Source organism: Mustela lutreola, chromosome 15 (assembly GCF_030435805.1).
Source record: "Mustela lutreola isolate mMusLut2 chromosome 15, mMusLut2.pri, whole genome shotgun sequence".
Classification (NCBI taxonomy): Eukaryota; Metazoa; Chordata; class Mammalia; order Carnivora; family Mustelidae; genus Mustela; species Mustela lutreola.
The window spans coordinates 12,090,746-12,106,315 of record NC_081304.1 but is presented as its reverse complement, the minus strand read 5'-3'; the positions used below and the strand labels follow the sequence as shown (position 1 = coordinate 12,106,315).

Here is a 15,570-nt window from a genome sequence, read left to right as displayed (position 1 = left end):
TTTATCTTCAGTCTTGGCCAATTAAAAGCTAATCTAATCTTACTTTTCTTTAAAGCAACAAAATTACTTTGTACTTTAAAAACATATTACATGATTGTGGCAGTGGATATATGAATCTGGACATGTGATCATACTGCATATCACTAAACATACACACACATACATCCATGCACATATGCACACACACACACTCACACGTACCGAACACACACAATGAACACATGACAGACTTAAGCTCACCCCTTTACAAAGCTGTAGTTTACTTAACTTGAAACCCTCCAATAGTCATTGAAATAGTGAGTTATTTTTACTATTTGGCTCCATGCTCTTATAAAATATCAATCTTAAGTTTCATGCTGGGCCAAGGAAATTTGGCTCTTTCTTATCTCTGGCTCCTCTTGCTCTGTGACTGTGAGTGAGTTGATTATTCTGTGCCTCAGTTTTTGACATTCACTAGAAGAATTTAACCTTCCCTGTTTCATAGAAGTGCTGTGAGAATTCATTGAATTGATGCCAGAATGGGAACAACATTTAATCAAAATTCAGAAAACAGATGAAAAACATCTTTATTCTCAGTAAATGGATTCTTCCACTCATAGCAAAAGGTCCAAGTTCGTATTTAAAAATATTAATGTACTGCTAGTATGTATTTTGCCATTTATTTCACAATGGTCTTAACATGTGATTTACAAATCCTAAATGTTAAACTTTGGTACAGTGAGTTTGCTCACTTCTAAAAGCATAGAAACTCCATATTTTATTGTAAATATGCTATCATTTATATCCATAGTAACAATTAATATTTCTATAGGACTTGGCTTCTGGCAGACTTCACAGAGTCTCTATTTATTGTCTTACAATACCGTACTCTAGTTTTGCCACCAAATACTAGGTGGAAAAATTGAACTTCAAGGAAGATAACTGAATTGCCCAATGTATCTCACCAACCAGCCCTTTTCCCATAGAACCAATGGAATCCTATTCCAACCAGGGCTAAGGTTGTTTTTGTTTTGTTTCGTTTTGTTTAGTTAGAAGAAGAAACAACTATTGCCTGCTTTTAAGAAGTCACGACTATTGAATTTGAAAGGAAATGTAGCCATCCAAACCCAAGGAAGAGCCATATTCTCAGTTCATTTAAAAAAGTCCCTCATTCCTTGGGAGAACTTAGAGGGGACCCATTCGTGGAGAGAACCGGCTCTCCAATGTAGAGAATAGTACAAGGGTCTCTGGGTAAACTTCCATGGATATCTATCTATCAGTTGGTCATGATAAGCTTCTCTTCCACACCAAAACCTTGTCTAAAAGAAAGAAAAAGGCTAGTGAGAGGAACCACTTGGTACAGTGATTGATCTGACTGTGTGGCTCAAGTTCTGCCTGTCTTTTTAGTTCGATGTCATTTCCGACAGTGGGAAATGTATGACCTCTCTCTATGCCTCTGTTTCTCCATTTATAAAAGACAGGTGATAATAACATTTGTAAATGACATGGGAACTTAAGGCACTCAACACGGTGCACAAACCTTAGTGAGCACTCAAAAATCGTTGTGTAGAATTAGGTAAGGAAAAAGGAGCCCTGTTCATTTTTCCTTTGGTTCTTACAGTTCCAAGTATTAGAAAAGGCAAAATCGCTTTCTTCATTCTAATAAGTCTTATTTCTCAGCGAAATAAAATCTGACGCTTTTCCTATTTTTGAGATCACAGATGTTCTTTCTTCTGGTGAGTAAATATTGTGGAATGTTATAGTGGAAATGTCTTCCAAATATATTTGATTCAGCAGTTGTTCACCATTCACAGTTTTATTATAGTCTTTTATTGTGTGGAATTTCATGCATTATAGTGCGCGATATGTTAATTGAAAATATTTAGTTTGTGGATTAGAGTTTTGCCAAATCCGCTCTTTTGTGAGGCATAAATACATATAAAATAGATGCCTCGCACTGAAGAATTGGAAGTCACAGCATGCTGTTTTCATTTTAGATCATAGCAGAACTTCAGACAACCATTTCCTCTCTGAAAGAGGAGAACAGCCGGCAGCAGCTTGATGCGGAACGGCGGCTCCAGGATGTTATACAGAAGTTTGAAGATGAGAAGAAGCAGCTGATTAGAGATAATGACCGAGCAATCAAGGTAATCTGAAGACTTCAGTAACCAGTGGTACCAGCTGCTTTAATGTAATTAAAAGGAGGGCTGGAATCGCGGCTGCGGGCCGATGGTGCAGGTATCTGGCTTCCTCGCGCGGCCTGCCGGAATTCCATTCACTGGGCTCTACCTTTGATGTATCCAGTGACTCAGGCTGACTTCCCTCGAAGAGATCACATGCCAGCATAAAAAGTCATTTTTGGCAAGTCCAGTCCATTCACACTGCACAAATATTTGAAAAATACCCTGTCCTTTTTCTTGAGAACCACTTTGGAACTGTCTCTTGAAATTAGGATGACTGTTTTAGCCCAGTACTGCTGGCTAATAAATTCAGAAGTCAGCTTCCAATTTACATTCTATTCTTTGCCCACATCCTTTCATTATGTATTCACATAATGAGAAATAACCTGTTTGAGGTTTGGAATGCCAACCATTTGATGTGCTTTGACATAGTACAGGGTAGATGTGTTGCTGCTGAGAACCTAGGCTGTTTCCAAATGGCTTCAGAGAATCACGCCTTTAATAGCAACAGAAAGTTCCCTGGACCCTGATTCTTTAGGTGATAGGCAGTTAGATCTCAAAGTAGTTTTTTCTTGGCTTCATAGCAGCGAATATTATTATAAGTGTCTACATCACGCTGTGTTTAATCTGCGAGGATAAGCATCTGGAAACCTTTATAAATAAGATTTAAAAGAGAACAAAAATTTTTTAAAGAATTTCCAGCAAAAGATTATTTTTCAGTGATTTTACTTTGTTATAACAACGCTTAAAGCGTGTTGAGCAATCGTACAAAGCAAGGAAAAATAAAAGAAACATTTGGGTTTTATCGCTGCCCTTTTCTGCCTAACCCCTCCATCTTTCTTTTCTATAGCCTATTGTAGGCAATCTGAGTAATTTACCAAGAAGCTAGTGCTAATGTAAGTTGCTTTTTAAAATATACTCTTTAAGCCTGGACAAGACTGAATGGAATTAAAAAAAAAAAAACCAAAAACACCTTCAGATATCGACCAACTCTTGAAGGCCATTTCATCCAGCCTCCTCACTTTAGAGGTGAGGACTTACTTTATCTTGTTCTTAATGAGATTTTCCCTATATATTGCCATCAGCCAGCCTCTTTTCCCCCTACGTGGGGTATGAGACAAAAAAGAGGTTTCTTTTTTATATTCTAGTAATTGAAAAAAAATCTCTGAAGCTCTTCTCATTTATAAATGCGCAGGAGTTACTCATTGATCTGTGGAACTATTTTGCTTGGCATGAGCTGAGCTGAATACTTTGTTTAAATTCCTTTAGTTATATAAAAATTTCATTTTAAGTGAGTTTCTCGATATCCAAATACCATGCACTAGGCAATTTCCAAATTTCAAATAAATAATTGAATCCCAACATATGCAAAAAGGGAAAACATAAATTTACTCCATAATGGCGTAGTTTCTAGTATTGTCTCTTTTTTATTTTTTTAAAATTTTTTATTTTTTTATCTAGTATTGTCTCGTAAGGTTAAAAAAATCTTGAAAGAAATATAATTAGTACATCTGCCTATTTTTAATTGTTTTTGCAGTTTTAATCCACTTACCTGTTAAAACGGAAAACCATTGTGATCCTAATTTCCAGAAAAGTGTCAGATCTTAAAGACTGAATTCAAAAGATGTACATACATATTATATTAAAATATATGTTATATGATACTTATGACCTCCAGGACATAGGTACATGAAAATAACTAAAATTATAATGTAGGTAAGATATAGTTCAGTTTTTTGTTTTGTTTTGTTTAAGAGGGGGGAGAGAGAGTGCGGGGGGGAGCAGAAGGAGAGACGAGAGAACAGAGTCCCTGCCGAGCTTGAAGCCTGACACAGGGCTCCATCCCAGGACCATGAGATCTCAGCCTGAGCCCAGATCAAGAGTCGGATGCTTAACCCACTGAGCCACCCAGGCGCTGCAGATATAGTATGGGTTTGATTGACTCAATTAGATTATGCATAAAGTGAATGACCTTTGTGGGGTTCTTTTTACTAACCTGCATAAGATAAGTAATTCATTAGCACTCCTCGCATTGCTTTTCTTTTCCAGACTATGTCACCAAAAATAAAAGGAATAATAGCTCATATTTATTTAACATGGCCTATGTACCAGGCTCTCTGCCAGACACTTTTATTCATCACCAGTCCCATTATGCATTTAGGCCTTCTTGTCATCTTTACAAGGAAGGTATATCTATCCTCCTCATCTTACAAGTGGGAGAACTGAGACTCTAAGGTTCAATACCCAGTCCCAAGTTCATACTGCCCAACAACTGTCATAGCCAGGTTCAAGCCACGGTCTTCATGACGGGAAAGGCTCAGCCATGAGCTGTTGGACATACCCCAGTCTCTACATTCTGCCTGCGAAAGCCAGGCATTGGCCAAATGCACAAATGAACCCAGATAGCCTCATCTCATTTTCTGTCTGCCTAAGTGATAACAGCATGTCTGCAACAGCTGTTGGATTTGGGCACTCTAATTGTGTTTGAGTGTTTTGTACATACAGGTACATAGATCCAGATACTCAGAGAGAGGCACAGACACCATAAGGCTTGTATTTGGTTTTCTGAAACCAAATGCATTTGTCTGCATCTATTTTAAAACAAGCTCACATGTACTGAAGATTTTGTGATGTTAAATACTACTGTATTGAAATATGAGAATCAAAGAGTGCCATATAAAGAGTGTGCATGTTGATTGTGAAATGCACTTTGCCCCACTTTCTGGGTTGGGGACAAGCTGAGCCCTCAAGCTGGCAGTCGGGGGTGAGGGTGGAGAGTAAATCTCTTACTCACCCTTCCAGAGCTTATGATAATGTCTCCGTGGATCAGCAGACCTTTTATTAAAGGAATTCTTGAGAGAAAGGTAGCCTATCACAATCCACTTTTAAGGGCCACTGGTGTGGTATAGTGTAACCTGCTAAAACATTTCTGGAGAATACTTTGGCAATACCTACCATTATTACATTGCCTGAGAGACATGCCCAACTTTTGACCCATTTCCAGAATGTGCCCGAAGGTGGCAGCTAAAAGGCTGCACAAAGCTTTAGCTAGCCAAAGGAAGTTCATTCTAGCATTCGCCCATCTATGCAATACGTATTTATCAAGGTCCCATTGTAGACAAGGCACCCACAATACTCATATTTCCTATTTCCTATCTATATTTTTTGCCATAGTACATAAACTAAAAACGATGCACTATTGAAAATGGTGTTGGGGAAGGATATTTAAGGATAGTGAAAATGTTCACAAGGTAGTTTTCAATGAAAATATAGTTTACAGAAATTATATACGAAGTCATGTTTGCAAATAAAAGTACATATAAAGAGAAAAAAGACGGGAATCATATATCAAAATTTTACTGGAGGACATCTCTGCAGGGTGGAATTTGTGCCAATTTTCTTTTACCTTAACTCCATATTTTTAATTATAACATCACTTTTGCAATAAGAAACAGCTAAAAACTAGTGAAAGTGGAGGAGCCGGCAGTCCAAGGGAGCCCAGTGGATGTTAATCATGGTAGTGGAGACCAACAGCGGGCCTGATTCTGGCTGTCTAAGAAACAAGGGACCAAGCGAGGTCTTTCACAGAACAGGATTCCTGGAGTAGAAAAGGAATAACAGAAACAAAAGCAATCCTATGGGCAAATCTTTTATACCATAGTATGCCCTATTTTGAGAGCAAAAAGATCTTTATCACTTATCTACTGCTTTAGCTCACTCCTTACCTTTAAAGTCAAGCTTCTAAAAAGAGCCAGCTCTTCTGCATAACAAACCACCCCAAAACTTAGTGTTCTAAAGCAACAACCATTTTATATGCCTAGAATTCTTTGGATCAGAAATTCAGGCAGGGACAAGCCAGGTGGTTCTTCTACTCCATGTGTGGCATGGTGGAGTTACATTCAGCGGGAAGCTTGGCTGGGGCTGCAACATCCAATATGGCTCCAGGTGCTCTCCATATGGCCTCATGCACTGGGTGCTCAGACCTTTCACATGGAAGCTGGCATCCAAGAGGAGTATTCCAATAGGCGAAGGCAGATCTGCACTTCCCTTAAGGCTACTGTAGGGATTCACAATGGCACTTCTACCACATTCTCTTGGTTGAGATAGGTCCCAGGGTCAGCCTGGGGATCAAGGGGAGTGGAAATAGTTTTTTTTTTTAAGACTCATGGTTCTGTCTTCCCTGAATTGTTCATGTTTAAGAACATCTGCCCATTTACCTTTATGTTTGAACACCATGTCAGATGGACACATCTTCCTGGTCACGTGTTTTCTCATAAGAACTGTAAACATTGCCCACCTAGCATTTAATATTGCTGTGGGGGAGGCTGGGCAAGACTAGGTTTTCCCCTGTGGAAATGATTTGCTTTTTTTGAGGGATTCCTAAAGAAGTCTTTCTCTATTGTGTTAAGGTTAGTAGAGTAACCAGGATAAATTCAGTAATTAACCAGAATACCTCTACATATTAAACATTCAGTATATGTTTCTGAAGCATCATGATTGTCTCCTCTCTGTAAGAAAAGTGATTTGTGATGTCTGTGCATTTTATCTAACCTGAGAGGAGGGAAAGAAAGAGCTGGAGTGGAGGTGTGTGTGTAGTCTGGTTGGGGCGAATGTTCTGTGTTTCTGCGTTCACACTACCTAAATGGGAGAGGGCATCTGATATCCCTTTGGGGTCTGAATTATCCCAGTTTGGCATGCATCCCTAAAGTCCTATGACCTTCACTCTGCTCAGAGATAGACAGCCCTGATATTTACCTGTTTTTCCACTACATCCATTTCCACTTCTCACTTTGGAAGAGGAAAAAGATGAGGTCACTCATATAGCTTTTTTCTCTCCACATTTGATGATACTAATGAGATTTCTCAGGATTTTGTTGACGTCTAACAAAATAATGAATTGGGGGACATAGGCAGATATGGAGGTTTTTGTGCTCCAGAGTCATGTTTCTTTCCTTGACTATAGGCTTTTGAGAGTTTTTTGCTATTATTTACCTTACTACCCGATTTCAGTGCTCCAATGCATTTTTGCTAGTTTTCACTCTTATTTAGTCACTTCATTTGGTGTTGCAAAACCTTCTATTTGATCTTAGAAGCCCGTTTGTCTCCTTTATAACATTTAACAAGAACATGTAGTCATCAGCTATTGCCACAATAATGCTGCATAACAAACAAGGCCCCCAATTTAATGACTTATAATAACAAGCATTTATTTAATTGTTTGCAGCATATGTATGGATTATTGCTGTGGTTTGGATTCAGGCTGCTGATTGGTTTTATTGGACTCCAGGTTTTAGAATGAGTTCAGGACAACTCTACGTGCCTGGACAATCTCCCTAGACTAGTGGCTTCCTGGGGTAGCCTCCTCATGGTGGATTATGAGGAGTACAAAATGATGAGCAGGGAAAAACATCCCCGCAGCCCAGCCTCATTGCATCCACATCAATGGGGCAAGGAAGTTATAGAACCATTCTAGTTAAGAGTCCGTGAACATCTGTGAACAAGGACTTAGTTGGCCACATAAACAGCCTCTCAAATCTCCCTTAGCTCCGTGGCAACACATGCTCAGTTCATCCACCATCCTGAAACCCTCTCTTCCATCCCCATTCCCTGTCCCTTGTTCCCATTTTTAGCACTCAAATAGTGGCAAGACCTCTTCTGTTTTCTTTGTATGCCTCCCGGACATTCTCACCCCTTCATGTATGTAGTTTCTGTGCAAATGAATTGTAAATCTTCATCTCCACATAGTCTTTGTTTCTGAGACCTCAGTCCAGATTTCTAGCTACCATCCCACATTTTCACTTGAAGACCCACTAGGCTGCCCAAACTAGACATCCTATAAACTGAACTTCTCTTTCTCTCATTCTTACCTTGCCCCCAACCTGTTTTTTCTTCTTATATGATGTGAATTAAATACCACTGCCCGGTCCCTCAGGTCAGATTCTGGAAATCCCATTGAATAAATCTTTCTGCTCCCTCACCTCTCTGAGGTCTATTTCTAGAAATAACTTCTAAATGTCTGCAAGCTCATACCCCATCCTGCAGTCACCAGTTCCGCCTTCTTAGTCAGCCCTTCATCGTCTCGTCCTTGCCTCTTACAATCCCTCCTATATAGAATCATGCCAATAACTCAACAGTCCCAAGTCTGTCCCTCTCCCTGTTGATAAGCAGTCTCTCAAAAACACAAATATGAGCATGTGGTTTGCTTCTTAAAATCCGTCAGTGGCTTTCCGTTGCCCGCATGGCATATGAAACACTTGATATAATCCAAACCAGCAGTTCTCACAGTGTCCTCAGACCCATGTGAGTCCCTACTCTCTTTCCAGGAGCTCCACAAGGTCAAAACTATCTTCATAATAACACTAAGCCATCATGTGCATTTTTCACTGTGTTCACATTTGCACTGATGGTATAGAAGCCACACTGGATAAAATTGCTGGTCTTAGCACAAAACACAACATTGTCACCCACCCCATTAGTGATTGGCTCCTTCACCACCATCTACTTGTGCTTTAAAAACAAACAAACAACAACAACAACAACAAAAACCCTGAAGCAATAAAGTATTAATTCTATTAAATCTCAACCCTTGAGAACACATCTTTTTAATATTAATAGGAAGTACACACAAAGCGTTTCTACTGCAGACTGAAGTAGGGTGTTGTCTTTAGGAAAAGCAGTTCTGCGTGTGTTTGAGTGCAAGCTGAACTCTTGGCACTTGGAAGGAACGATTGACAGGCAAACCAGGCTTATTCAGATATGACTTTCTGGCAGAGGTGTTCTTGAGAAGGAAGGAAGTAAACCTGACACTTCAAGGCCCACAGTTGACTATATTGTTGCTAATGATAAAATCGGAGCTTTCAAGCAGAAATCACAAATTTGGAAAACCTTGTACCATCACTGTAAGCTTGACAGCTTCCCAGTACTTAAAGACTTTTCTGATGAGATCAGTGGTGTTACTAATGATGTGAATGAGACGAAAGAGGGAGGAATATAAGGACATATATCAACATTTAGAAGATTTATATAACTCACCAAACCAGTGTTTTCCAAATAACCAATACCCGGTGTTACAAAATCGTGTGTGGGTAAAAGATCCTTACAAAGTATAAACGAGAACAATGGGTTTCAGTGGAGCAGTTGGCAAAGTTCACGGCTAAGAGCGTCAAATTGGGTATTATAGCTGACCTTTAAGAAACTACCACTTGTAAAGTTTTGGGTGTTTGGGTTTTTTTTTTTTTTTAAAGATTTTATTTATTTGTGTTAGAGAGACAGAGGGCACACATGAGCAGGGAAAGGAGCAGAGAGAGAGAGGGAGAAGCAGGCTCCCCACTGAGCAGGGAGGGACTGGATGAGGGACTTAGTCCCAGGGCCCCAAGATCATGACCTGAGCCAAAGGCAGATGCTCAACCAAGTGAGCCACCCGGCACCACCACCACTTGTCAAGTTTTTATTTGTCCCAACGAGTATCCACAATCATCTGAAAAGACCACTAAAATAATCCTTCCTTTTCTAATTACTTATTTGTGGGAGATTAGATTGTTTTCCTGTACTCAACCCAGAACAACACATTGCAAGAGATGGAGGACAGAAGCAGACAGGAGAATCCAGCTCCCTGCTATTAAGCCAGACCCACTCTTCTAATTTTTTTGTTTTTTGCTTTAGAAAATAGTTATTATTTTTTATTAAAAAAACATGATATTTATGTTCACACACAATGGATTGATGGCTTATTTTTAAATTAATAAATATCTTAATTTTTCTTAATTTTAATTTCTAATACAGTAAATATCATTAACTATAACACACATTAAAAAAGCCTCTTTGGGATTCTTTTAAGAGCATAAAGGGATCCAAAGACGAAAAACTTTGAGAAATGCTTGTGTAGATGCTGCCCTTTTGTCTGCCTCATCAAACAGCCAGTCCTCAGCATTCATGCCATGGTCCCTGTGCTCCCGTGAACTGTGTGTGAGGTCCTTCCCTTTTAAGATTTAAATGTCATCTTTTCTGTAACATGTGAGAGTAGGAAGCTCACGCCAGCTTTGGCCATGCCTCTGGTGAAGTTTTTGCTGCTCTGTCATATTCGTCTGAGAGCCCCGATCAAGACCTTGGAGTCGGCTAGGTTTCACCAATCAGGCTCTGCTGACTCCAGGAAGGTGGTGCGGTCCTTGTCCTTTATCGTTGGTGGGGTGGGGTCGGCACACTGCGCCCAGACGCACAAATGCACAGTGAAACTGCCCGTATTACACACGGGACAAAAAAGGGCTAGGAACCCTGGCAAACATCAGTGCAGTTTTGTTGCCTCGCAAGTGAACCGTAACCTTTCAGAAATAATTTGTGGTTTGCAGAGGATTTTGAATTCCAGGATTGCAGATAGGAGATTGTGAACCTGTCTTTTGATTGACTTTCTTACTGACTGGACTCTGAGCTTCTTGGGAGCAGGCACTTGCCACAAAATTTGGTCCAGCAGAAAGTGCCAGAAATATGCTGAATGAGTGAATGATACTACCTCATAAATCCAGGCTCTGAGGACCAATAGTGTCCATTTATTCTCATGTTATCTTGTGGATGGCAGCAAGCTTGTAAATATTTGGGGTGTTACAGCAGATAGATGTAAATAATCTCGATCTTGGAGTGTTGTGTTTTGTCTAATTAGGCAGATTCGAATAAAATACCCTTACCTCGCAAATATTATACCTTGCATAGTTTGTCTACCCCCGGGAAGGCTCCAAAAGGCTGTCCACCAAAGCAAAGTTATCTATATGTTAGTTAGCTCTAGCCACTGAACTCACAGAAGTTCACTGGGGGAAATTGTTAGAAATAGTTCTATAGAAAGACTGTGGAACATTCTTCTGGCATCACCGCCCCACCAGGGCTAAGCCCTTTCTTTGAAGCTAGTGTATTGAAAGTTCCTCACTGTGAAGCCAGATGTCCAAGCAGAGATTTCATATCAAGGAGAAATGTTGTAAAATTTTTGCTTGCAGGCATAGAAAAGAGATTTTAAAGCACTGATGCTTCTCTCCCTTGGCCACTGACTGGAGTTCACGAGAAAAGGTCGGCTGCCAGTAGGACATCTAGAAATCTGGTCTGTATTACCAGAAGGGCTTCAGGGGGAAAAAGAGAATATTTCATAAGATTGGGCAATTCTCACTGTGCTAAAAGCTTACAGGAATCCATTTCCCAAAGAATAAAATTATAAACCTCATTGTGGGGTTTTAGTCATTGAGAAACAGAAAGAAATCTCAGTGCCTAGCATCAGATGGCTTTGTTTGGGACCTGTTCATTATTTAATTCCTGTCTCCCCTGTATGCACGTCCTAAGGGCGGGGGTGGGGGGTGGGTAATGGCATTTTCTTTGTGCCCTCCTGGATTAGAATTAACAATGCTAAGAATAGAAATGTATTTTCCATCCCACCCAAGAAGGCTTGCCCGTGTACTCAGAAAGGAAGACAGAGCCATTCATTCATTCATACTGGCAAAAGCCCTAAGTACCATTTTCCAGGAAGAATACTCTGGAAGTTAAGATTGGGTACAGCATAGTAGTGAATTATGACCTTGCTTCCTAGAGCAAAAAGAAGCAATAACAATAAATGATGAGCAGAGAAGAAATGAACACTTCTACCGCCCCCCCCCCCCCAGCGCCTTATACTCCCCTACCTTTCCTTCAGTTCTGTTCTCCGGCAAAATTTTACTTTATTAAAAACTAGTTGAAGATCATTTGTTCAGTGGACAAAATCCATCAGGCATTATGAAAAGTATTTTTAGCCTCTGGGACACTGCCTTATATATACTAAGAGACCAGTTAGGGTTCAGTGAGAGAATGTGGGAGTGACCGAGTGTGATTCAAAGAATACAAGTGAAAACAGATTCTCCTTCACCAGTAGCTCTGTAAACGCTACTCTTTGGAAACCACTCTGTGAATTTTGTTACTGCATGGTCCGAAATATGAATGGCTTTAGTGAATCAAATATTGGCATATATAAACATCAGTTTCTTTAATATTTGAAAAAAAAATAAGAGCTATTTAGAAATATTTTGATCTTTAATGATTCTGAACTATCTCAGAAACTATCTCAAAGTCAGTTAAATGAGCATAATGAACACTGAAATACATAGTTGTAAGCCTCCATAACCAAGATTACTATGTATATACATGTGTTTATACACATATATATATATATATATATATATATATATATATATATTCATATCCATGTGTATATTCAGAAGCACTGCATTATAAGAATTTTAATTATTAGAAGACTTGATAATGACTTAATATATTTGTTATATTAAGTAGCTTTATGATGTCTTGATTTAATTGACTATTGGCCCATTCTCTCCGGCAGAAGCTGGGCTTCTGGTCAGTTTCAGGTGACTTGATAAAGCTTTCTTTTCCTATTTATCAACGGTGAAATATATGCCTCTTCCTTTTATGGAGCATAATACTATCTGTTGCTTCCTCGGTTTTATTCCCAAAGAATTCAGCATGTTGCTGCTGTCTTCCTATACTCTATCCCCACCTTGGGCATGGGTGGCAGCAACACCCGGTTGGGCTACTGGCCCAGGCTTGTGCTAGCTTGAGTGAGCTGATTGTTACATTGTCAGGAGTTCTGCCTGCTGGAATGTGTACACCATGGAAATTGGTACACACTGCTACAAAGACTTTTTTTTTTTTTTTTGGAGCGACAGTTATTAAACATTTACTAGGGTACTGCTGCTACAAGAGTTCCTTTTCTCCTACTTCCTTTGTTTCTTTCTTAAAGATCATTTTTTAAAAAAGATTTTATTTATTTAATTTGACACAGAGAAAGAGATCACAAGTAGGTAGAGAGGCAGGCGGGGTGGAGGGGAGCAGGCTCCTGTTGAGCAGAGAGCCGGTTGCGGGGCTTAGTTCCAGGATGCTGAGATCGTGACCTGAGCCAAAGGCAGACACTTAACCCCCTGAGCCACCCAGGCGCCCCTCTCCTCCTTTCTTGATGAAATCAATTTCCATCTATAGTCGCCATGCTCATGGTGCTGCCCAGCCTTCTCAGAACAAGGGGTGTGTGGATGGACAAGTGGATAAACAGCATTCTGTTATCCCTCTTGCTGCGCTTTCTAGCTACTGGCCGGCCACCTGCTCGCATTTTTTGGATAGGCGCTATATGACTTAGCTCTTCCATATGTTCCCTTAAAGTCCATTTTCTAAGCCCAATATATGGGCAGTTTACAAAGTAACTAACCTATTACTACTTCTCTAAATTCAGTGGTGCTTTTCCCACTTCTAATCATCCTCTAACTCCATGCAGCCTTTGACTGTACTGACCAACAATTTTCCTTCTAGAACAGAGGTTGGCAAACTTCTTCTGTAAAGGACCAGACAGTGACTATCTTAGGCTTTGTGGGCCATATGATCTCTGTGGCAGCTACTCAGCTCCTGCCTCTGTGGTGTGAAGGTAGCTTTAGACAATAAGTCAGCAAGTGGGCATGGCTGTGTTCCAATAAAACTTTATTTACAAAAACTGGCTGGGTGCCAGAGTTGGTCTGTTGGCCATGGTTTGCTAACCCCTGCTCTGGATTTCTATGATACTACTTTTACTTATTTCCTCTATTGATCTCTCTTCCTCCCTGTGGGTGTTTCTCTCAAGTCTCTGTCCTGTGTCCTTCACTTCCCCTTTTCCCTTCCACCATGAGCTCGTCTTCTGCATGGCTTCAGCTGTCACTTCCTTCGGGATGCTTCCCAGAAGCCTCAGCCTGATTCCCGGTTGGGTCCTGTATCTCTTCCTGCCTGGAAACCATCTTCTTTTGGAGACTACACTGCTGTTTCAAACTCAGTAACTACAACACTGAATTACCAGCCTCCCTTCCAAATTGGCTCTTCCTTAGCCTATCAGGGTTACCCCCAGGCTTTCTGTTTCCTGTTAGAAACTTTGGGTTCATCTTTGTCCTTTCTTTCCTTCATCCCAATTTACCTCAAGCCTATCACCAGAATCCGAGAATATCTCTTATTCCTCTGCTCTGACCCTATTCAGAGCCCTTCTCAACTTGCATTTGATTTAAAACAGCCTCCTCTCAGCTGGTGTCCCTGCCAAAAGTCTCTCAGCTCAGTCCAGGATGAAGAACTCTGCCAGAGAAGTCTTAAATCACTAACTTCCCTGCCTTACAAAGGGGGCTTGAAAAATCAATAGGAAAAGACAAGCCGGTGGACGAGAAAAGCAAAAGGTGCAAACACAGAATTCACAGACAAAAAGCAATATCCAGCAAACCTGTGAAAAATAAGCGAATACTCATTCATAATTAAAGAAATGTAAATCAATACTACAAAGTTGTGAAGGGCCTGGCTGCCATTGAATAGGCATAAATTTTGAATTTGCAAAAATACCTGGCAATGCACAGTTGTTGGGAGCGTAAGTGGGGCAGCCTCCTTGGAGGGCATCACGGGCGTCTACCCCAACCTGAAATGCACAAAGCCTTTGACTCAGCAGCTCTAGGGGTAGGAATTTATCCCAGGGACATACTTGCAGGAATATGCAATATTATTTGAGCAAAACGCTAGGGAAAGCAATGAATTACGGCACACACATCCATACAATGGAATACCATGAGGCCATTTTAAAAGACTGAAGTGGATCTGTGGGAAGGGAGACAAGATGGCCACCATGTTGTAAGTGAAAAGAAGGCAGAAGGGCACATACATTTAAATTTGCCTGAATGAGTTTCAAAATGGGGCAACTGACCATTTGGGGGGATAGGACATTTCGTTTCTCCTTTTCTACATTTTGATGATGTTTTAATTTCTTGCAAGGCCATCTCAAGGTCCTACCTGCCTCCTCTAGGAAACCTTTCTGACTTTCTGACTGTCCCTTCCCTGAGGACTTTTACTTTCATGAAGCTCTCTTTAAGGCTTAATGATTCTTTCATTATTTCTGGCTTTTGCGTAGTAGCCGAATCACTGAGCACCCAAGAATACGGACTTAATATAATAAGAATTATAATAGAATATAATCTCTCATTATTAAATGCTCAATCTTAGGTCTGTTATTGTATTTTTTAAGGCAGCTCGAAGTGTATCATCCCCAACCTTGTAGTTAAAAGAGGTAGGGATACACATACACACACATACACACACACACACACACACACACATCTGCAGTTAACTATCTAAGCCTTTGGGTTATCAAACTCTTCTTTTAAGATGCAGACATCCTTGATGTGTTAACATATTAAAACCACTTGAAGTCGTTCACGCTCTAATGTGAAATTGTTTAATCAGAGACTTTCTCCCTAACAATTAGATGAGATCATCTCATTTGAAGGACTAGGAAGTGGTATCTAGAGCAGGAAGCAGGGAATGCAGATCTACGGGGTATCGGGGGGCCTGAGGCACAGAGCCAGATGGGGCAGGAGGGGAGGCCACAGGGAACAGGGAGGAG

At 40.3% G+C, this 15,570-nt stretch overlaps 1 protein-coding gene across 7 annotated transcripts in view; it reads left to right on the top strand.

The window, feature by feature from the left end:
- The window catches only part of CEP112 (centrosomal protein 112), a 410,940-nt gene that overhangs the window by 322,122 nt on the left and 73,248 nt on the right, over positions 1-15,570 (top strand). For 6 of the 7 annotated variants that reach the window (XM_059147621.1, XM_059147617.1, XM_059147619.1 and 3 more), the window contains one exon: positions 1,977-2,126. The exons of the other annotated variant lie outside the window; for it this stretch is intronic. In XM_059147621.1, coding sequence (XP_059003604.1) covers positions 1,977-2,126 — 150 coding nt within the window. The remainder of the gene's footprint in view (positions 1-1,976; positions 2,127-15,570) is intronic. 7 annotated transcript variants of the gene reach the window in all.